Source organism: Moschus berezovskii, chromosome 4 (assembly GCF_049115385.1).
Source record: "Moschus berezovskii isolate FMDL1 chromosome 4, NW_MosBer_1.0, whole genome shotgun sequence".
In the NCBI taxonomy this organism is placed as follows: domain Eukaryota; kingdom Metazoa; phylum Chordata; class Mammalia; order Artiodactyla; family Moschidae; genus Moschus; species Moschus berezovskii.
In genome coordinates, this window is record NC_142463.1 from 15,904,468 (window position 1) to 15,926,360 (window position 21,893).

The 21,893-nt window shown below is 59.0% G+C and overlaps 1 protein-coding gene across 1 annotated transcript; it reads left to right on the forward strand.

The window, feature by feature from the left end:
* Positions 1-36: 36 nt before the first annotated feature.
* Positions 37-21,554, forward strand: FOXO6 (forkhead box O6). Its single transcript, XM_055403225.2, has 2 exons — positions 37-794; positions 19,398-21,554. Exons 1-2 carry the CDS (start codon positions 381-383, stop codon positions 20,673-20,675), a joined length of 1,692 nt encoding a protein of 563 aa, XP_055259200.2. The 5' UTR covers positions 37-380; the 3' UTR covers positions 20,676-21,554.
* Positions 21,555-21,893: the final 339 nt, after the last annotated feature.

Below are 21,893 nucleotides of genomic sequence, written 5' to 3' on the forward strand. Positions count from 1 at the left end.
CGGCATGGTGCAGTCCGGCTTCGTCCCGGGAGAGCGGGGCCCGCGTGCGGGGTCGGCGCCGGGGGAGCGGCGGCAGCGACGGTGGCGGTGGTGGCTGCAGGCACAAGCAGGCGGCAGGTGCTAGAAGCGGGGCTGGGCGAGGTGTGTGCCCGTTGGGCTCCGGGGCCGCCGCTTTCTCACTGCCCCGCTCTTTTCCTCCCTTCGGGCTTACCAGCGCGTCCAGCCCCCTGTCTCCGCGACCTGGCCCATGGCGCCCCGCGGTTGAGCCGGCGCCGCCAGGGACCCCTCCCGCGGGCCTCCCCGGGGCGCGCAGATCCCGGAGCCGCCCGCCCACCCTCCGCGGAGCCCCCCTCCCCTCCTCGCCCGAGCCGGGCGGGACCATGGCTGCGAAGCTGCGAGCGCATCAGGTGGACGTGGACCCGGACTTCGCGCCGCAGAGCCGGCCGCGCTCGTGTACCTGGCCCCTGCCGCAGCCCGACTTGGTCGGCGACGAGGACGGAGCGCTGGGTTCGGGGGTGGCCGAGGGCGCCGAGGACTGCGGACCGGAGCGCCGGGCCACGGCCCCGCCGATGGCCCCAGCGCCGCCGCTGGGCGCGGAGGTCGGACCGCTGCGGAAAGCGAAGAGCTCCCGGCGGAACGCGTGGGGGAACCTGTCCTACGCCGACCTCATCACCAAAGCCATCGAGAGCGCCCCGGACAAGCGGCTCACGCTCTCGCAGATCTACGACTGGATGGTCCGTTACGTGCCCTACTTCAAGGATAAAGGCGACAGCAACAGCTCGGCCGGCTGGAAGGTGGGGGCGCCCGGCTGGGGAGGGGTGCTAGAGCCGTCGGCTGGGGCTTCCAAGGGCTGCTAGATGCCCCTGGGCACCCGGTGGGCGGTCTGGAGGGAAACCCTGGGGTACCCCTAGGGGTCACAGAGTGTGTGCCCAGGGCGTGGGGCCGGCCGGCAGACAGGCGGGGGCGTGCTGGGAGCAGCTGTGTGCATGCTCTGGATGCAGGGTGGGAGGTCTGGTGGGGTGACAAGGGACTGCCACTTTGAGGCACCCCTGAGGGATACCCTCACCCCATCCTTGGGGGCATAGTAGAAGAACCTATTCTCAGGCCTCAGAAATTGGGGACCCCTCTCTTACCCGCCCGAGTTTGCTTTGTTTTACTCTTGTTTTACCCTTTTCACCAGGGCACCCTCCTTAAAGAGCTGAAATAATGACCTGGGGCCAGTGGCTGCTTTCCTCCCAAATCTTTCCCACTGCCCTCCCTGAAGCTGGCCTCAGGGTGAGGAATGCGACCCTAGGCCCACAGTTCTTTCTGTAGTGCCAGGAGTTCACCCTAGGGCACCAGCCAGTCTGTGGTGGGGAACTGGTCAGGTGATCTGAGTTCTCCATGGGGCAGCTGCTGTCCCCCCCTTGCCTGGATCAGCATGGTGGGCTGGTGATGACCCCTGCTGGTGTGAGGGCAGGGTGTTGAGACCTGGGCATCTGTCTGTGCCCACCCCAGGCTGTCTGTCTCCCACTTCCCTGATTTTCTGAGCCCAGATGCATTTGGGGGTGGGGGAAGGGGGAGGGGCACCCCAGGGAGGCCTCAGTACCAACCACTGGAAAGGGGGGAGCCATCTTGGGAGAGGACGGGGTCTTGACTGGATTGTGGCCTCCAGACCCTCCCCTGGCTAACTTGTTGGGAAATGGGGATAGTCGATGCCTTTGGAGGAGAGGAGGCTGGGGGGTGGGGGTGGTCGGTCCATGCCTAGGGGACATGGCTGTCAAGCTGTCAGGCTCCCTGTGGAAGAGGGGGGTCTCTCTGAGGGAGACATGCCTAAATGGAGGGAAGGGGCTGTGGCTGGTAGGCAGGGTCAGGGGAAGGAGGTGTGCCAGTGGAGGAGGGGAGGCTTGTGGACATGAACAGCACAAGATGCCCACCGGCTGTGTGATAGGGGCCACAGTGCATTGACCTGGGAGCCCATGGCTCTCAGGCTTTATGCTGGCAGCTCCTCTGTCTCTCTGGCCACTATTGGGTGGGGACGCAGGCTGGAGAAGCAGACCTGAGTCTTCCTCTCCATCCTTTAGCTGGTCCCCCTGGGCTCAGCAGAACACTTGTTCCTCCTAAGTGGGTCCTGTGCTTTGCTCACATCTCCCTCCCCTGCACTGTCCCATCCTTCACTTCTCCTTGTGGATAGTCCCTGTCCTCAAGGGCACAGAGTTCAGACACCTCTTCCAGGAAGCCTTCCCTAACCCCTTTTAGCTAGCTCAGGAATCCCTCATCTCTGGTTCTCTCCCTACCTGTCATAAGTCTTAGTGTTTTGTGTCTTGCCTTGTTTCCCTTCCCCATCCTCTTTGGAAAACAGTGGCAGTGGTTAGATGTGCCCACGGCACCAAGTGTAGAGCCTGGCACCAGGAGCTACCAGTGCATGTCTGGCAAAAGAGTAAAGAAGTGAGTGGATGGTGCACAGGGTGCTGAGACCAGGGAGGATACTGTGAGTCAGAGCAAGCCAGGAGGGCTTCCTGCAGGAGGCAGAGCTCCAATTGGAGTTGAAGGGTTAGGGATGATGGGGAAGATGGCCAGAGGGAACATGAGGCTTGAACCTGGAAGAAACCTACAGTGCACTGAGGGTCTTAGGGCCAAGCCCTCTGCCAGGCAGCTTCAGGCATCTGTGCCAGGTGTCACCTTTAATGCCCTCTGCACTGCCTGAGGTGGGTTTTACTGTCACCACTTACAAAACTGGGCACTGAGGCACAGAGAGGAGAAGCAAACTGCCCAAGGTCACAGTCAGTAGATGGGAAAGCTGGATTCCAATCTAGGTGTGTCTCCCTCCAGGGACCCAGAGCCTCTGGAATAGTGTCCTGCTTGCCCTGGGTGTGGGAGGGGGACACTGGCAGCTTTCAAGCAGGGATGGATTTAAATCCAAGAATGGGATTGGGACAGTACTTGGAGATAATATAGTCCCATGAGTTCATTTTGCAGACTGTGAGACTGAGGCCCTGGCAGGGAATGGGACTCTTCTCAGGTCATCAGTGACCCTGGATGATGGCCCAGGCTTCCCGCCTGCCCATTGGATGCGGTTTCCTCTGCACCACACTGCTGGGGACATACTGCTTCTCCCTGTGCCTGGGCTCAGGAAGGCTTGCCCTGGGCTGGGGCATTGGTGAGGGGTCCTCAGGCATGGGCTCCTCACCTAGACCCTGGCAGAGACCCCCGCAGCACTGGAGGAGGGCTGTTCAGAGAGACCTCTGGCCTTTCCTGTCTCATCCCCTCAATGGCTGTCCTCCGCCTATCCAGCTCCCCAGGGAGCCTCCTTCCCCTCTCATTCCCGCCCCTCCCACCACCTGTTCTCCCATTCCAAGTCAGTCCCTCCAGGGGCTGGGTGGAAGGGCCATTCCCAACTCCCAGCCACCCTCTGGTTACAGAGCCTGTGGGACACCTCAGGTGCCAGGTTTGGGGCCAGGGACCCACTGTTCCTTCCTCCCTCTCCTCCCCCACATAAGTGTTGCCCTTCAGCCTCTGGGGTATACTGAACCCTGTGATAGATGGAGTGGGGGGACCAGTGGGGGAGATGTCGGATCTACCTTCAGGATGCATCAGGGCTACCCAAGCCCTGTGTTTTACAGGCAGGAAGGGCTGGGGGGTGGGCAGTGGTGGGGACAGGGGTGGGGGATAGGGGTGTGGTGAAAGCAGGGAGATCCCCTGGGGAGCCAGGCAAGCCCTCCCAGAGAAGATGGCACTCTATCTGGTCTGTCTTCACTGGGTGGCAATCTGGTCTGTCTTTACTGGGTGGGGAGGGCGGGTAGAATTTGGGGGAAAGACTTCCAAGGGATATTGACTGCGTATGCAAAGGCAGGGAGGTGGAATTCATACGCTGGGTTTGGGAGACTGTTGGGCGTGCCAGGCTGGAACTAAGAGCTCCTGGAGGTGGCAGGATCTCTGTGTCATAGGAAAGGCTGAGCGGGCCAGATCAGGAAGGGCTTGACCTTTGCCCTGTGGCCCCACCAGGGATGTGGGATGACAGTTCAGAGGTGTTGCAGAGAGGAATTGGAGGAGGCAAGATCAACAGCACGCGCAAGGCACCCAGCAGGCTGAAGCCTGAGGAGAGACGGGGCTTGGTGCCAGAGAGGCTGGAAGAGTTGCCATCAGGGCATAGGGTCTCCAGGTCTGGGGCGAGGGCTTGGACAGAAGTCTCCCTCCCTCTACAGGGTCCAGAAGTGTGGCTGTCCCACATCCAGGTTGCTGCTGTTCAGTCGCTAAGTCATGTCAACTCTTTGCTATCCCCATGGACTGTAGCATGCCAGGCCTCCCTGTCCCTCGCCATCCAAGTAGGGTCTCCCACTTCCTCTCAGATACTCTAGCCCCTCCTTCCCTAGTGCTGGACTCCTCCAGGAAGCCTTCCAGGCTGCTGTGGATCCTGGTGCTCCTTCCACTTAGCACCCCTGGAGTTGTTCTGCCTGCTTTTGTGTTTCCTGGCTGCCAGCTCCCCTGGGAGCTTTCAGGCCAGGCCTGGGTGCCTCCCATTCCTGTCCCCAGGATGGGTCGGGGAGGAGCCCAGTGGAGGGGCACTTCCCTTCTCCCTCAGTGCCTGGAGCAGCTTGGCTCTTGTGGGGTGGGATCAGGAGGGGTGGTGCCCCCCCACCCATCCCACCCAGGCTGGCTAGTAGGTCCTGGGTGGGGTGGGGGCTAGAAGGGAGGGGCTGCTCCTTGAGGCCCGGAGGAGGGTCCTGCGATAGCCTGGCTGAGCAGTGGTTTGCTAGAGGGCTCCCCCTTCTTTCCTCCCTGCAGCCCGTTCCAGCACGGCTCCCTCCTCCTTTGTCCTCCGGGGATCCCCAGCCCCGAGGGCTGGTGGGGGTGTGGGAGGAGGCGGTGTGAGCCCGGGTTGGGGGGTGTCCTCACCCCCCGCGCTGCACGAGCGGGGGGCTGGCAGCTGCCCGCCTCCTGGGCACGAGCCCGTGCCAGCCGCTCCTGGCACAGTTGCTGGCACGCCCGGCAGACTCCCACGGCCACCTGCTCACACCCACCCACGAGTGCTGGCGCGCGGCGGGCCCTTCCGGCTTCCCGGGCCTCCCGGCGCCCCTCCCCCGCTGCCGCGCCCCCCAGCCCCTCCAGTCCTCACTCCACGAAGGCCCCTCGCTTCTGCCAGCCGCGTGCGTGGCCCCCGGGCCACCCCTCCCCAGCAACTTGGGGAGCTCGAGAGGCAGGGCCGCCAGGAGGCCCCTGGGGTAGCTGCACCTCTGCGGGGAGAAGGAGGGGCGGACCCGGAGGCAGACAGACAGACCGACAGACAGGGTGAGGGCCCCCGCCTGCCACCTGGCGCCGCTCCAGCGGGACGATGGCGGGCAGCGCCGTGCCAGGCGGTAATTGCAGACAGACTAATTTAAAGAGATGAGACGGTTATTTTTAACTCCTGTTAAGGTAATGATCGGCGCGGGGAGGGGGGTGTGCAGGTTCGAAAGTTCAGCGCTCCCCCCCAGCCCCCACCTTCTGCGGGGCTCCCCTGTCTGCAGGCCCTGAGGACCCAGCTTCAGGACTGAGTGGAGTGGAGGGGCTCTGCCAGAGAAGGGGAAGGGCTCAGAGGGCTGGCGAGCAAGCGCCCACCGGTCCAGGCTGGTGTTAGCATCTCACTTTCCCAGGATCACCTCCCTAAGAACTGGCAGACCTGGGAACTGAACCCCCTTATACACCCCAAACTCACGTGTTTCCTCCTGTGCCATTAGGGCTGGGGTGGGAAGGGATTTGGAAAGGAGACAAGCTTACAAGCTTGTTTCTAGCAGCCCACCTTCTCTTATCTTTGAGTGGCAGCTGGTGGTGGCCGCTAAATGGGGTCCAAAGAGCTATGGAAGCCCCTCTGTGTCTTGGAGGAATGCAGGTATGGTCGTGGGCTTCGGGTGTGGGTGAGGGCTTCTAGGGTATGGCTGTAGCAGGGAAAGCCCCCTCCCCCAGCTTTCTCCCTTACCTTGCATCTGACTCCTCAGCTGCTGCTGCTGCTGCTGCTGCTAAGTCACTTCAGTCGTGTCCGACTCTGTGTGACCCCACAGACGGAAGCCCACCAGGCTCCCCCGTCCTTGGGATTCTCCAGGCAAGAACACTGGAGTGGGTTGCCATTTCCTTCTCCAATGTGTGAAAGTGAAAAGTGAAAGTGAGGTCACTCAGTCGTGTCCGACCCTTAGCGACCCCACAGACTTCAGCCTACCAGGCTCCTCCATCCATGGGATTTTCTAGGCAAGAGTACTGGAGTGGCTTGCCATTGCCTTCTCTGGACTCCTCAGCACCCCTTCCCTATCTGAGCCTGTGGCCTGCCTACCATCTTGTGGATGGGTCCCCGAGAAACAGGTTCACGTTGGTGCCTACTCCTTTCACATCCAAGTCTGACTTCCGTCTCCAGGAGAGTTGGGGAGTCATGGAACCCATCACCTGCTGTCAAGCCTCCTTCCTAGATTACTCCCTTTCTCACACACTCCTCGGTGCTGGGAGCTTGCAGCCTCCAGCACTAATCATTCTGTCGCTAGACAGACCTTTGGGTTGTTAGGCGTTTCTTCCTTCTCTCTGGCCATGACCCATCTCTCTGGAGCATTGCTCCAGGTGTCCTGGCTCAGCCCTTCAGAGTCTGTTGGAGCTATGGAGTTGGGAGTGGGTGAGGGGTGGGGAGAGCCCCTGTAGGGGACCCTGATCTTGAGCGTGTTGAACTGGAGCAAAGCTCTTTCCTCTTCTGGTCCTCTGAGTTCTCATCCAGTCTCTGGCCCTTTTGGGGGCTGTAACTGGATAAACCCTCTGGTTCTAGGAGCCGTGCTGGGTTAGTTGGGCCTGGGGGCGCAGAGTACTGATGGGGCGTCTCATGGGTGGAAGCAGGAGAGTAGCAGTGTGGATGGACTCGAACTGGGGACTCCTGCTTGGGGCTGCCTACTCTGCCCCTGGCGGTACCCAGGTGGCACACAGACTCTGAGCACAGTGAAGGGAGTGCTCGTGGCAGTCCCAGCTGTCCCCCCGGAGCAGGCAGATGGGGGGTCCAGGGTGTTAGGTGGGCATCAGCGGAGGCTCTGGGGCCCGGGTAGGGTGCTCAGGGGGGACAGCTGGATCTGGAGCGCCCCCCTTCCTCCTGGCACCCTGGTTACCATGGAAACCAACTCCTGTTTGGGAGGGTTTGGCTGTATGCTGCCTCTCCCCACCCCCCAACCCATATGTGGAGGTGGGAGGGGGGCCAGGTGGCTTGTGGGGGAGGGGCCTCCCACACCCTTCCCCCCCAGGCCTCCATCTTTGCAGAGAAACCTTTCTGGTCTCTAAGAGGGGTGCCTCTTGTGGGAAGGGGAACAAAAATTAAGGGAATTAAGTCCTGGGTGCTAGGCAGTCAGTCGGGCACTTCACATAAATCTTCCCATTTCATCCTCCCTGCGTCCTGCCAGGTATGTGATAATAGCCCCATTTTGCAGCTGAGGAAATTGAGGAAAAGACAAAGTCTCTTCCAGGCAAGTCTCTTGCCAAGGGAGTATAGCTGAAACGGGGCCGACCTTGGGTTTAGATGCAGACCTGTCTGTTTCCACCATGTGTCACCACCTCCCAATGCCAGTGCTGTGTCAGCCCGCATCCCAGCTAGTCCTCCTGCCCCGGGGCTCCCTCACGCTCACACCAGAACCCTCCCAGGCTACTCAGTTCCCTTGGGAGCCAGCCAAGCCCAAACTGCTCTGTTCGGACCCCTGGGCCCTCTGCTGACCTTGTCCAGGCCCTGCCCTCTCTCCCCTTTTCCCTGCTGCCTCTGATCCCACACTGCCCTCACACTGCCATCTTTATACCTGACACTGGAGTTGTTAGCCCAAACCACTGCCATTGTCACCTGCTCGCCAAGACTGCTGTTGACTCTCAGGGGCTGATCCCTGGGGACACCCCTCAGAAACTAGGCGGGTCCTTGGGTAGTTTGAACAAAAACCTACCTACTAGGTGATTCTGAAACCCAATATGTCTTTCTGAGAATCCTGCCTTAAGTCCTTAGTTGTTGGCAGAGCTGGCTGATGATCTGAGTCACCTAGAAGCTTTTAGGTAGTACAGTTTGCAGCCCCTGTCTCAGACCCTCTGTATCAGACTGACAGCGGGTGAGCTTTGAAATCTATATTTTAACAGGTCTGTCTGGTGACAGGTCAGATTCTGAACTGATGCCTTAGATGGTATCTTCCTTGACTCCTGCTTGTCCTTCCTGTCTTCTGTTCCCAGGGCGAACCACCTTCTCCTCCAAGCAGGCTGCCCAGATTGAGCCCACACCGCTCTTCCTCACTGTTTCTGGGTCCTCCAGGGAATTGAGCCCCATGCAGTCAGCCTCAAGGGACTGAAACCACTCCCACCCACCCAACCCATGCAGAATACATTCACCCACCTCTGTGTCTCACGTGCTTTGCCACAGAGCATTTGGCTGCAGGAGGGAGGGGAACGGTCATTGGCATGAGTCCTCGGAGGGCCTCTTTGGCGCTGGCCCGTGAGGAACTGGAAATTCGCAGTCCCTGCTCTCTTCTAGCTCGCTGTCTGGTGGGGGAGGTGAGACCACGTGTGCTGTTCTTACAGGGACCAGTCCTGGGGCCTTAGCCACTCCAGGTCTCGGCCTCCTGGCCCCAGTCAACCTCTCCAGCCAACATCACTCACCCCTCTCGTCTTCTGACCTTTGCTTCAGCCACACACAGAACTCTTGCAGCTGGAGATTCAGCCACCGTGTGCCATGACAGGCATGCTCCCGTTTCATTTTCATAGCAAACTGTGAAGCTGGTTCCACTACTGTCCCCAGTTTGCAAATGAGGAAAGTGAGGCTGAGAGAGACAAAGTAGGCTCTCATAGTATCCCACTGGCAGTGACAGAAATAGAACTCCCCTGGGTCATTCCTCCCTAACCCAGTGCTCTGTCCAGGTTAGTGCAGGCTGGCCTCCACCCACAACATTGTCTCTCTCTGATTTCCCTTGGAGTTTGGCCCTGAGGCTTCCAGCCTGGGGGTTAGCTCTGGGATCCCGACCCTTTCTGCAACCCAGAGCTACCAGAGGGAGGGAGCTGACATCAGCCCCCTCTCCATCTGCAGGCCCTGGGGCTGATGGCTTCTTCCTCCACTCACTTTAATCCAGGCCTACACCCACTGTGCTGTGCTGCTGAGAGGAACTGGCCTGGCTCTCTGCCCTCGAAATGCCTACGGGTCCAGCTGGGGAAATAAAATGAGGATAAAAATGACCCAGGGTCACGATGGAGGGACAGATAATGCGCTGTGGGTATTTGGAGGTGAGGGAAGAGAATGAGGCAAAAAAAGTTGAACCCTCAGGATTCTTTGGGAGCCTCACAGGGTCTGGTTATGTTAGCCAGAGCCCAGCAGGACCTGAGGCTGGAGAAGCAAGCAGGGGCCAGCTGGTGAGTGCCTTGAATGCCACACCAAGAAGTTGGCACTCCACGCTGTGGGGGATGAGGGATGACATGGGCAGAAAGGATGGTCTGGAGGGTTGGGGCAGGGGAAGAGATTGGCTCAGGGGCCCACTGTGGGCCTCATATTGGGATCCAGGAGAGAAGATGAATCTGAGAAAGAGTAGAGGCCCCAAGACTCCCAAGATGCCAGGCCTAAAGTGTCAGGCAGCACCCTTTGGTGCCTTGAGGATCTCAGAGGTAAGACAGAGTGGTGCGGGTAAGAGTCTCGAGGCAAACAGGGAGGAGCAGTCCTAGTTTTGCCACTCACCCTCTGTGTAGCCTTGAGCATCCAAGCCTCAGTTTCCCCTTCTGCAAAATGGGATAATAATAAGACATGTCCAAGCTTTGCGGTGAGAATTACATCTGAGGAGAGTTACATGTAAAGTCCACAGTGAAATCTGAGCAAATACCGTTACTGTTGTTCATTGCTCTGGCAAAGGAAAGGAGATAACGCTCCATTCCCTGTGTAGGGTGGGGGTCCTGAACCCTGATCCCTGAGAGACACTGACTTGTATATGTGTGGGGGGTGGGGGCAAGACTTCTTCTTCTAGTCCCTCCCTTTCTGTCCCGGGGTTGTGAGGGAATCAGGAGGTTCCACATGCTGCTCTCTAGCCTACAGAGCTTTCCCTGAGGCCTTGAGGGCAAGCAGGCAGGTTTCAGGCCCTGTGTTTTTACAGATGAGGGCAGTGATTTGCCCAAGGTCACCCTTGAACTCAGGGCTGCCTGCCCCTAGGTGCTGGCTCCTTTCTGCCCACTGGCTGGCTGTGTGGCCTTGGGCATGGTCCTTCCTTCCCTGGCTCTAAGTCCCATCTAGGGATCTGAGCTCCCCTCCCCCAGCACTCTGGGAAGCTGGGAAGCCTCCCCCACCCCTCGGGTCCCCTCCCCCTGCCCTCAGCTGGCCTTGCCTCCTTCTGTAACCTGAGCTGGGGCTGTGGGGGAAGGGGCTTGCCCTCTGCCAGCGGCACCTGCCAGCTGAGCAGATGTGAGGGGATGGAGGCCCCCATCCCCCAGGGGATTGCCTGCTCTTGGCTTGGCAAGACTGGGGCTGGGCGGGCAGTGCTCAGCACACCCAGCCCTGGCCTCTGGCCTCTGCCCCCTGCCCCGAGAACTTTCCCTGAGCACTTGTTCATTTTTCGGTAGACATTCATGCTCCAACGTGCCCTGCAAGGACCTCTCAGGCTCCAGGAGAAGACAGATGGCAGATGAGGGCTGGTGCCCCAGTCTGGGTGGGCTGCTTGGGCCTCCTGGAGCCCTTTGGCATGGGGACAGAGGGCCAAGGGCAGCCCCTGGGGGTGAGGCCAGTGTCTGTGCGGGTGGCCATGCCCCTGGGAGAGCAGATGGTTCTCTTGGCACCATGCCCACTCTTCCTTTCCACCCCCCGCCCCCTAGCCAGCCTGCAGGGCTGGGGCACAGCTGTTGAGCCCTCCCCAGAGCCGGGCCTAGGGCAGGGCTGGGTGAGGTCACTGCAGCTGCTCCCAAGGCCTGGGGCAGGGGTGTGGGAGGTGCTGCCAGCAGAGTGAGGGAGGGGATCAGAATGAGGAGGGGCTCAGAGAGGCCTGAATGGCTTGGCAGTTGGGGATCCCCTTTGGCAATTGGGGATCCCCTTTAATCCTGGAAGAGAAGGGAGATCTGTGCAGGGGTTGCTGAGCCAATGTGGCAGTTCCTGGTGCCCTTTCCCCAGGAGAGTTTCTGTCTGGCCTAGGCTCCTGCCTAGAGGTGTCTTAGGGTAGGCGGAAGAGCACAGACCCTGGTGTGAATTCCTGCCTCAACACTCATTCTCTGGAGCAGGTCAGTTGTCTCCTGAAGCCTCAGTTTTTCCTCTGTAAAATCAGAATGATAAACCAGCTCAGAGGTTTGTTACAGATACTCAGTAAGACTTAAACTGTTGAGTGCCAGCATGTGCACGAATGCTCAGCAAATCGTAGTGTCTTTCCTTCTCCACTTGTTGAAGTCTCCAGAGGAGTCAGCAGAGAGTAGGGAGGTGGTACAGGTACCAGGAACTGGAGGAAAAACCAGGAGGAGGAGGAGCCAATACCTGGAACTTCAGCCTGAGGTTTGGCGGAACAGAAATGGCAGAGTTGCCAGGCCTGAGTGGTTCACGGCTGCTGAAAGTTCCAACCTATGTGTTGACTTACTGTGAGCCAAGGATTGCCCACAAAGTTCAAGTTGGGAAGCAGACTCATCCACAATTACATTCCAGTGCACAGGTAGGTTTTTGCAGTAGAAATGGGGAGGGAACGGTTATCTTTGGGGCTTGCAGAGGGGGAAGAGTCCACAAAGCTCGCGTTGATGGAGCAGGACCCAGTTGCAGAGAGAGAGAGAAGGGCACAGGGAACAGAGTGTGCGAAAGCAGGAAATGTGAGATATCCAGGGTGGCTAGAGTTCCAGATAGGTGTAAGCAATGGAGGTGACGAGGCTGGAGAGCATCAGAGGCCCTTGATTGTCAGTCTGGAGTTGGACCCAATCCCTGGGGAATGAGGAGCCATGGGTCTTTGAGTAGGGGTGAGCTGGGACTTCTGCTGTTGGCTTGTTTGCTGTCCAGGCTGAGTATGTGGGCTCTGTTGTCTCTGGGGTAGCAGGGGTGGGGGATGCCAGGGCCTGTCTCTTGACCTCCTGCCTTGCTTTGACTATTTGGCTCCCCCTGGACCCTGGCTGCCCACTTCTGTTCCACTAATGACTCCAAGCCATTCACCTATCAACACTTGTGGCTCTGATGCCCCTGCCCTTCCACCCCTCCTTCCCTGCAGACCATAGTACCAAGGGTTTCCATGTGGCCTCAGGGCCCTGAGGTTGCCTAGGTCACTCCTTCTCCCAGGAAGTCTGTCTGGACTGAGTACTCAGGGAGCAGAGCAAGTGACCCTCCCCCTCACCTAGGTTCCCCACCCCACCCCCAGTTTTGTGGTTCTCTCTGAGTCAGGTGTGTTCCTGGGCCAGAGGCGGGTGGGGGATTTAGGGTGGTACAAGGGTTGTTCCTAGGCCTGAGACAGGGACTCCATAAGATGTGGGATGTCATGCAATTCCCAGCCCCACCCTCTTTCCCATGGATGTTGGGATAGTTACTGTCTTTTACAGGAGATGCTCAAGGTCACATGGATGAGGGTGGGATTCCAACTCTAGCCCTCAGTACTTCTTCATGCAGGAAGGGAGGGAAGAAAGGAGGGAGAGAGGAAACAGGAGTCACAGAGGGAATCAGTCCAAGGGATGGACAGGGAGGCCTGGCGTGCTGTGATTCATGGGGTCGCAAAGAGTCGGACACGACTGAGTGACTGAACTAAGGGACTCAGAGCACTCATGCAGCCCCACAGGTGATCTCTGCTCTGGGAAGCACCAAAGGGAGGAGCTGGGTCACCATCCCCGTTGGGCAGGTTGGGTCTTCTTCCTGAGGGTGGGGCCAGGCTGAACCTTGGACAGCAATGGAACCTGGAGAGGCAACCATACCTGGTTTTAGGTTGGATGAATGGACACAAGATCCAGAACTGAACTGGGAGGGTCCTGGAATACCCTCAGTGCTAGAGGCCAGGGGGTAGCTCAGGGCTTGTTATGGGTGGGCAGCACAACACTTGGGTCTCCTGTTTCTGATGAAAGCCAGGAAGCCTGGGCTTGAGAATCAAGGCAGGGATGGCCACTGAGCTGGACAGCAGGGCAGCGTTCCCCACCTCGTTAGTGATGTGGGTGAGAAGAACCTTGGCTTTGGAATACAACAGCCCTGAGACCAGACCTAGCTCCATCGCTTCCCAGCTTTGTGGTCTCAGGAGTCATTTAACCTACTTGAGCCTTAGTTACCCCCACCCACCCCCACTTCGTAAAATAGCATTACCTACCCAGAGTTTGGATGGTTTTTAGAATTCACAGAAGAACCTAGCTTAGGTCTGGCACGTGGTAGGTGGTGCCTTTCTCCCACCTTGGTATGTGAGTGTGTGCCAGTGGTGTGCGAGAGTGGGCTTGCACTGGCTCGTGAGAGCTGATCAGGGAGGACTTCTTTCCAGTTCTGTGCTCAGTGACATCATGCTGCCAGCTTAAAATTGGCTACGATGGGAATATCCATGCCACAGAAACCAGCAAATACTACAAATCAAATCAGGTGGAGTTTTTCCCTTGCTGGAGAGCTGGAAAAAAAAAATCCATCCTGTGGGTTCTCTTTAGCCATCAAGAGGACCAAACAGGAGGTGCGGGGCAATGGTGGAGCACCAGCTGGACCATGCAACCTAGAAGTCAAAGTCCAGGGGCCTGGGAAGACTGGGTACAGTCATAGTGCCAGGCAGCCCTCCACAGGCCGGGGATGGCAAATGGTGGGACCCTTCTTCTTGCTCCAAACCCCTCCGCTTTTCCCCCCACTCCCCAGGCCTGAGATCTGCTGGGCTCTGGCTGGAGAAGTAAGATTGGATGAGGTTGAGCTATCAGGGAATGAAGCTGTGCTGGGAGGAGAAATGCGGTTGAGCTGGAAGATAAACGAGGTTGTACTGTCAGGGAATGAGGTGGTACTTGGAGGCAAGGTGAGGCTGCATTATTAGATAAATGAGGTTGTACTATCAGGGGATGAAGTGTACTTGTAGGAGAGATGACGTCCTGCTGGATCAGGCGGGTTGCACCATCAGAGAACACAGCCACACCACAGGAGGAAGGAGAGCCTCCGACTTGGAGGATAAATGAGGGTGTCCTGCTGGATAAATGAGGGGGCCCGTCAGGTGAATGGAGTGCTGTTAGCAAATGAGGTTGTACTTGCTGGATAGATGGGACTGGTGTGCTGGATAAATGGGGTTGTGTTGTCAGATGAATGCATTACTGCTCGTGGGCGAAGTGTGTCCTGGGAATAGATGAGGGTGTCCGGTTGGATGGATGAGCTGCCGCCACCAAACAGCTCAGACCCTGTCCACGGGGGAGGCACCGTCAGCGAGGACGAGGTTATTCTGTTCCCCTGGGGGCTCCTGGAGCATCTTCTGGCTCAGATGGTCCAGGCTGCGAGAGACCTTGGCCGCAGCAAGCCCTGGGTTACCCGAATGTGTTCGGGCAGCAGGAGCGAGCAGGGTAGGGGCCAGGGCGGGCAGCTGCCTTGCTCACCCTGGGAGCCCTACTTTCCCTCTCACCAAAGCCCTTCCTCCTCTCTGCTTCCTCCTGCGGCCCAGGATGCTCCTGCCTTTCTCTGCGCCCTGCCTGCCTCCCATTCTGTCCTGTGTTCTCTCAGTTTGGAGGAGCCCCTGTTCTGTGCAAGCCACTCTGCCAAGCTCATTAATTCTCCCTGCAAGACTACGTTTCCCTCTTTTGCTGTCTCATTCACTCACTCAACAAACACTTATGAAATGCCTGGCATACACCAAACACGTGGGGTCTGGTAAGAAAAGGGACAGAAATGCTTCATGGAACTTAGATTCTAATATAAGGGAACCCAGATAACAAATTAATGAACATAATATAAAGAAATTATACAGTACTTTAGAAAGCACTAATTGTTTTAGAAAAACTCAGAGCAGGGTTAGGGAGCCAAGAAATGGCAAAGCAGAGGAACATCTGTTAAGAGTGGGCAGGACAGGTCTCATTGCATAGGTGACATCTGAACAGAGACTTGACGGAGCTGAGAGATGGATGCGGGTATCTGGGCAAGGTGGGATGGTACCTGGCAGGTTCCTGGAAGGTTTGAAGAATGGGAGGGATCAAGCAGGACAGTGTCAGGAGAGGAGCCTAGGAGGTCACAGAGGGGCTTGTGGGCTATGGTAAGGCCTTTGTTCTTTACTCTGAGTGAGATGGGGGCATCTGAGTGTTCTGGGCAGGACTGGACCATGATCCGGGTTATTTATAGGATCCCTCCGGCTGCTGCCTGGTGGAAGGCTAGAGGGAAGCAAGGGTGGAGGCAGGTAACCTGCTTGAGGAAATGGAGGTTCAAAGCGTACGGCTCGATTGTTTGTGGGTGTCAGAGCCAAGACTGGAATCTGGATCCAACCCCACAGCCCGCGCTCTTTGTCCTGTGCCAGCCTCCTCACCCAGGTGACTGAGGCCCCGGGAGGCTGGCCTCTCACCCAGGTTCTGAGGGACAGTCGGAGGGGCTGGGATGTAGCCCCCTGTCCCTTCCTTCTGTCCCCACCCACGATGGTCTCTCTGAGGCACCAAGTCAGGGAGGTCCCATCCTGGAAACTGCCCCAGGCCCGCATGGAGGTGTGGGAGGTGTGAGGCCCCAGAAGCCCAGCTTGGGCACCAGGGGAGCCTGGGCATGCCAGGGCCTTGGCTGTGGTGGCGGGTTGCTAGGCAACTCTGAGAGGGAACCCTGGTTACTGCTACCTGCAGAGGCGTCTCCCTGCTCCCCCTCCCTCACCTCCTCCGTGGCCTCTGGCCTCCCAGGAGGCCTTGTGGGTGAGATGTGATCAGAGCTTGCCACAGGATCTTGGCCGGGAGCTCTGATGGGTACCAGGTGGCTGGGCCCTGAGGAGCCAGAATGAGCTGCAGGGCCTGGCCTTGGCTCCTGGGGCACACCTGGTGAAGAGCCCTGCTCAGCAGACCAAGGCCCAAGTCCTCACCTAGCTCTGGGCCACCTCCCTAGGTGACCTTGGGCAAAGAAGGGCACCTTTCTAAGCTTCAGCTCCATCCAGGTGGCCTGCAGAATTCCTCGCCAAGGGCCATTTTCTGTGAGAGTGCCAAGGGAGGGTGCTGAGCAGAAAAGGTTCCAGGTTACCCCCACCCCAGCACCAGTGGCTTGAGTGCGGAACACTCATGTTTTGTGTTAGATTCCATTTACTAAAAGTTCCACTACTTAAAAAAGTTTGAAAACCCCTGGACTGAACAATTCCAAGAACTTTTCGTTGTCAACTGCAAAGGTGCCTAGAGTGCAGTGGCCCATCTCATCAATTTCTGGGAGGAAAGCAGGCCCAGAGAGGAAGAGGGGCTGGCCCCAGGTCAGGCTTGCTGGAGGACAGGGAGGAGCACCAAGCTGCAAGTCAGGAGGCCTGGGCTCAAATCCCAGCTCTGCCACCAGGTCCTGGGTGACGCAGGGCAAGTCCTTTTCTCTCTCTGGGTCCAACCAGCTGTGGTTTCAGGCTAGGGCTTAGGGGTACCTGGCTGGGCAAGGAACAGAGAGGGGAAGGATGGAGACGTTCATAGGCCTGGAACATGTGTTCTGGACGGTGATTTAAAACATTTTTATTGATATTCAGAAAATTTGGAAGTCTCATGGAGTACAAGCCAAGATTCCCTTTTATTCTAAAAAGGAAGTGCAAGACTCTTAGAGAATTCTGACCTTTTAACATGCCCCCAGCTTCCCATGCTACCAGCTTCTAGGGTTGATTACGTCATGGAAAGTCTGAGAAGAAATGGAGGACTGGCTTCCTAAGCTTCTTTGGAAATTCTCTGACTTGTTCTCTCTGCCGTGGTGAAATGTGAGGTCCTTCAGACTCAGAGCGAGTCTAACCTGAAATCAGCGCCTGGCTCTACCACGTAAAACTGTATGATCTTGACAACTTACATAACCTCTCTCAGTCACCTCACCGTGAGATGGTTGGTGGTTTAGTCGTCAAGTCAAGTCTGATTCTTTGCGACCCCATGGTCTGTAGCCTGCCAGGCTCCTCTGTCCCTGGGATTCTCCAGGCAGGAATACTGGAGTGGGTCGCCATTTCCCTAGAACGTCTGGAGATAGGGCTTACAACCCCTGAGTTGTATGAACACTGAGAGAATGATCGTACCCCCAATACCAGGGCTGACCCGGCAGGTACTCAGGAGGTGCCCTACTTGGTGATATCCTTCCTTCTCCTCCCACCCTCCAGCACTCAGAACCGGGCTGGCACATAGTGACATGGACAGAGGTGTGGCCTGACTGACCTCCAGCTGGAGGGGCTGGGAGGTGGAGCCTCTGGCTAGGCAGTTAGTCCCACAGGGGTTGAGAACTGAGGCCTCAGAGGCCCCTGAACGCAGGTGTGGGGGAGGGGCTGGGGAGCCAGGTGCAGGGGCGGGAGCGGGAAAGGGGGTTTCTACTCCAGGGAGCACCACTCCCTGGGGTCCGACTCCCCTCCTCTCAGGGCCCCAGGAGGAGCCAGGCAGGGCAATGCTGGGAGGGGCCCTGGGGCCCCAGCTGTTGTCTCCCAAGACCATAAAGTGCCAGAGATAAGGAGCCTAGGGCCCTGAAGAAGTCAGGTGTGTACCTGGTGCTGGGGGTGAGCAGTGAGTGGGTGTCCTGGGCAGCAGAGAGGACCCCTCCTTCTGGAATCAGGTGGGAAGGAGGCAGGAGGGAGAGCCCTCATGGATCAGAGGTTCTGGGTTTGGGGGGATGAGAGCAGGTCCGTATGCTGGGCAGACCTGGAGTGGTACCTGGCACTGCTGCCTGTGGGACCATGGGCAAGTTACATCATGCCTCTGGGCCTCCATTCCCTAGTACAGGAGATGGGGTAATGCCAGCTCCCCAGAGCTGTTTGTGCCCAGCACAGGTACACTCAGGGCCTGATATTAAGGATTGTAGAGAAGGAGTAAGTCTGTGGAGTGATCTAAGAAGTGAGGTCTTCTGGCCAGAGTGAAGGATTTAACCAACATTTATGAACACCTGGTGTGTTCACCAAACACTTAGCATGCACATTATTTCAGGTAATGATCTAACAGCCTTCCGAGGTGGTTACTGTATGTTGCCCATTTTTTTCAGAGCAGCTCACTGAGGCATGTGCTCCTAGAGATTGAGTCAACAGCCATGGTCACACAGCTAGGTGGCTGAAAAGAGCCAGGCATCCTGCCCAGCCCTTCAGATACCCAAACCCCTGCTATTTCCACAACAGCGCCAGAGCCAGGAAGTCCAGGCCACCAGCAGGGAGGCCCCAGAGGTGGGGCGTGGTAGGGTTTGCAGTAGTTCTAGTCCTCCGTGTTCTCTGTGAGGAGCCAGGTCAGTGGAGCTGTGGACTCCCCTGCCTCCCTCTGTCCCCAGGCCAGGCCTGGCAAAAGCAGGCAGTGATATGGAGCCCAATAGAAATTTACAAGAGTATATGTGTAGGTGTGGCTAAGGTGAAGCCCAAGGAAGGACCAGAGACAGCAGGAGAGCTTTGTGGCCTCAGGGAAGCCGCTTCATCTCTCTGAGCCTCAGTCTTGTCCGTAAATGGGCATGATGTTACCTGCTTTGTGGGGATTTTGTGCAGTTTCCACCAGGAAGGGGCTTGAGGGCAAAGCTACTTTGCATCAGGTGGGTGGGGAGGGAAAGGAACTAGGCTGACCTGAAGATGGGTACTGAGCAGCTGTGGGGTTTGAGGTCTCCACGGCTGATGGATGCTTTAAGGAGCTTACTGGGATCAGAGGCCTCTGTGGAGTTTGCAGAAGCTCCGAGAAGTTGGGAGAAAATCTGGGCCTCTGCCCACCTTGGAGACCCCCAGCCGATTCTGCTTATCCTGGCCAGACCCTCCCAGCAAAGGGTTAACAGTCTTCTCTACCTGCAGTTGCATTTTAAAGACACGAAATTAAAGCAGGTAATTTATTCTCCCCACACACGAAAGAGCAATTAGTTCTAAACAGGGCTTAATCAGTCACCGCGAGATTGATTTCTGGAGCCCTGGGTTTTCGGGCTCCTGGCGCCATGCCAGGCTGGGGGGGGGGGGCGGACAAATGAGCCGCAGCGGCATGAGCCCTTACATAATCTGTTGGGGGGCCCTAGCAGTCTGGCTAGCCCCGGGCGAGCTTGGCTGAGTTGGGGAGGGGGGTCTGCTCCCCTGCTGCAGGCGGCTCCTCAAGAGTAGCCTCCCTGGCAAGACTAGACCCAAAGCTCCGGCCCCACCCTACAGACAGTGCCTGTGCGGGCCGGGAGCAGGGAGGGTGGGGCGGTTCTGGGGTGGGGGATGGCTATTCTGAGTTTGTCCTACCTGGTACTTACACCTGTTCCCCGCTCTTCCCCGCTTTACCCTTTCATCTTCCCCCTTTCCTCCCCTTCTGCTTTTTGGCGTTTCTTCTCGCCTTCACTCCTCCTCTCCTCGATTTTCTCCCACTCCTCTTCCCATCACTTATCCCCTCACTGCCCACTCCCCCACCCCTGTCCTTGTCTCTGGCCACAGAACTCCATCCGGCACAACCTGTCTCTGCACACCCGGTTCATCCGCGTGCAGAACGAGGGCACAGGCAAGAGCTCCTGGTGGATGCTGAACCCTGAGGGCGGAAAGACCGGCAAGACCCCGCGGCGCAGGGCCGTGTCCATGGACAACGGGGCCAAATTCCTGCGCATCAAGGGCAAGGCGAGCAAGAAGAAGCAGCTGCAGGCACCCGACCGAAGCCCCGACGACAGCCCCCCGGGCGCACCACCCCCAGGGCCCATGCCTGCCGCGGCCAAGTGGGCCACGAGTCCAGCCTCGCACGCCAGCGACGACTACGAGGCGTGGGCCGACTTCCGCGGCGGTGGGAGACCCCTGCTCGGGGAGGCAGCTGAACTGGAAGACGACGAGGCCCTGGAGGCCCTGGCGCCGTCGTCGCCGCTTATGTACCCGAGCCCGGCGAGCGCGCTATCGCCCGCGCTGGGTGCGCGCTGCCCGGGGGAGCTGCCCCGCCTGGCTGAGCTGGGGGGCCCGCTGGGCCTGCACGGCGGCGGCGGCGGCGGCGGCGGTGCCGGGCTGCCCGAGGCGCTGCTGGACGGCTCGCAGGACGGTTACGGGCCGCGGGCCCGCGCCGGGACGCCCGCCTACTTCGGCGGCTGCAAGGGCGGCGCCTACGGCGGGGGCGGGGGCTTCGGGCCGCCGGCGCTGGGCGCTCTGCGCCGCCTGCCCATGCAGACCATCCAGGAGAACAAGCAGGCCAGCTTCGCGCCGGCCGCCGCGCCCTACCGCCCCGGGGCGCTGCCCGCGCTGCTGCCGCCGCCGCCGCCCGCGCCCAGGCCCGGCCCCGTGCTTGGTGCACCTGGGGAGCTGGCGCTGGCGGGCGCTGCCGGCACCTACCCTGGCAAAGGGGTGGCCCCGTACGCGCCGCCGGCGCCCTCGCGCAGTGCCTTAGCCCACCCCATCAGCCTTATGACGCTGCCCGGCGAGGCGGGCGCGACGGGCCTGGCGCCGCCGGGACACGCGGCCGTCTTCGGGGGCCCCCCCGGCGGCCTCCTGCTAGACGCGCTGCCCGGGCCGTACGCGGCCGCCGCCGCCGGGCCGCTGGGTGCCGCGCCCGACCGCTTCCCGGCCGACCTGGACCTCGACATGTTCAGCGGGAGCCTCGAGTGCGACGTCGAGTCCATCATCCTCAACGACTTCATGGACAGCGACGAAATGGACTTCAACTTCGACTCGGCCCTGCCGCCGCCGCCGCCCGGCCTGGCCGGAGCCCCGCCCCCCAACCAGAGCTGGGTGCCAGGCTGAGGGCCGCCTGCCGCGCGCCCCGGGTGCCCTGCCCCGCTCCCCAGGGGCCTCTGTCTTCCCATCCTGATCCCCGGGTCCCCACTCCCATTTCCGCTCCACGGGGGGGATCCAGGAGGCAGCCCCAACCCAGCTAGAGACAGCCCTCAGAAGCCGACCGCAGAGGGAAGTGGTAGGGAGGCGCTGGAGCACCCCACCATTCCTGCCCAAACCCCAGAGGCCCGCTCTGCCTCCTCCCAAAGACGGGAAGCCTGCGGGGTGGATGCTGGGTTCCCGGCTGGGTGGGAATGGGGAGGAATGAGGTGGGACGCGCTGGTCTGGGAAGCCGACTGGGAGATGCGACAAGGGGGCGTCTCCGAATCCTCGGTTTCATTGGCAGGGCTCTCGCGTGACTAATCGCCCACCCAAAGTCGGGGCTGATTCCCTATTGACACTTCCCCACTGGTCTTTGCGTCACCCACCCCAAGCCAGGAACCCCTCTCCTGGAAACACACCCACACCTACCTGTCGGCTGTTCACCTTGAGCTGTCCTTCAAGTCCTGAACCACCCTCCGACCTCCACCCCCACGGTTCAGCCCTTCCCACCCATCCTTGCCTGCCCTTGTTTCTCCTCTCACGGTGGAAGTCCCTCTCCCCTTCCCCCCCTGCCCGTTCCCCAGTACTGGTTTCAGCCTCTCCAGCTAGCCTCAGCTCTGGATCCACCCCCCAACCCACCGCCCCTTTCTCCGTGCCAGTCCTGGCTCCTCTCTCCCATATTTATAAGTGTCCGGTCGGGGCGGGCTGTGGGCGCGGTGTCCCCGGCGCATATCGTAGGCAGTGTACCGTGGCCGTGCCGTCAGCGTGTGCGTGTGTGCCGTGTCGAGGCCGTGTAGAGTGCATTGTACAGCATATTTTCATGAATAAAATTGTTTTAAATATTTCCCGCGCCTTGGGCTAGTAGGAGAGCAGCGGCGGAGGCAGATAATTGGCAGGGATCGCGGAGGCGGGGGTCCCTGTGCCTGAGCCCATTGTGACTTTGTGTCTGCATCTGTGTCGGCATTCACGGACGCCTGTCTGCTCAACACACATTGGTTAAGCGCCTACTGAGTTCTGGATGCTGGAGATGTGCCTGGGTGGACTCTGCACCTGTTTCTGTGAACATGTGCCTTGCAGGAAGTTTCTGGTCTGGGGATATGCTGTCCCCAAAAAGCTAGAGTTGGAAGAGACGGCACAGATATTAAC

Excerpts from the sequence above, each read along its gene's own strand:
- FOXO6 (XM_055403225.2), top strand. The coding sequence starts at position 381 with ATGGCTGCGAAGCTGCGAGCGCATCAGGTGGACGTGGACCCGGACTTC. Across the intron at positions 795-19,397 it reads ACAGCTCGGCCGGCTGGAAG|AACTCCATCCGGCACAACCT; the intron begins GTGGGGGCGCCC and ends CTCTGGCCACAG.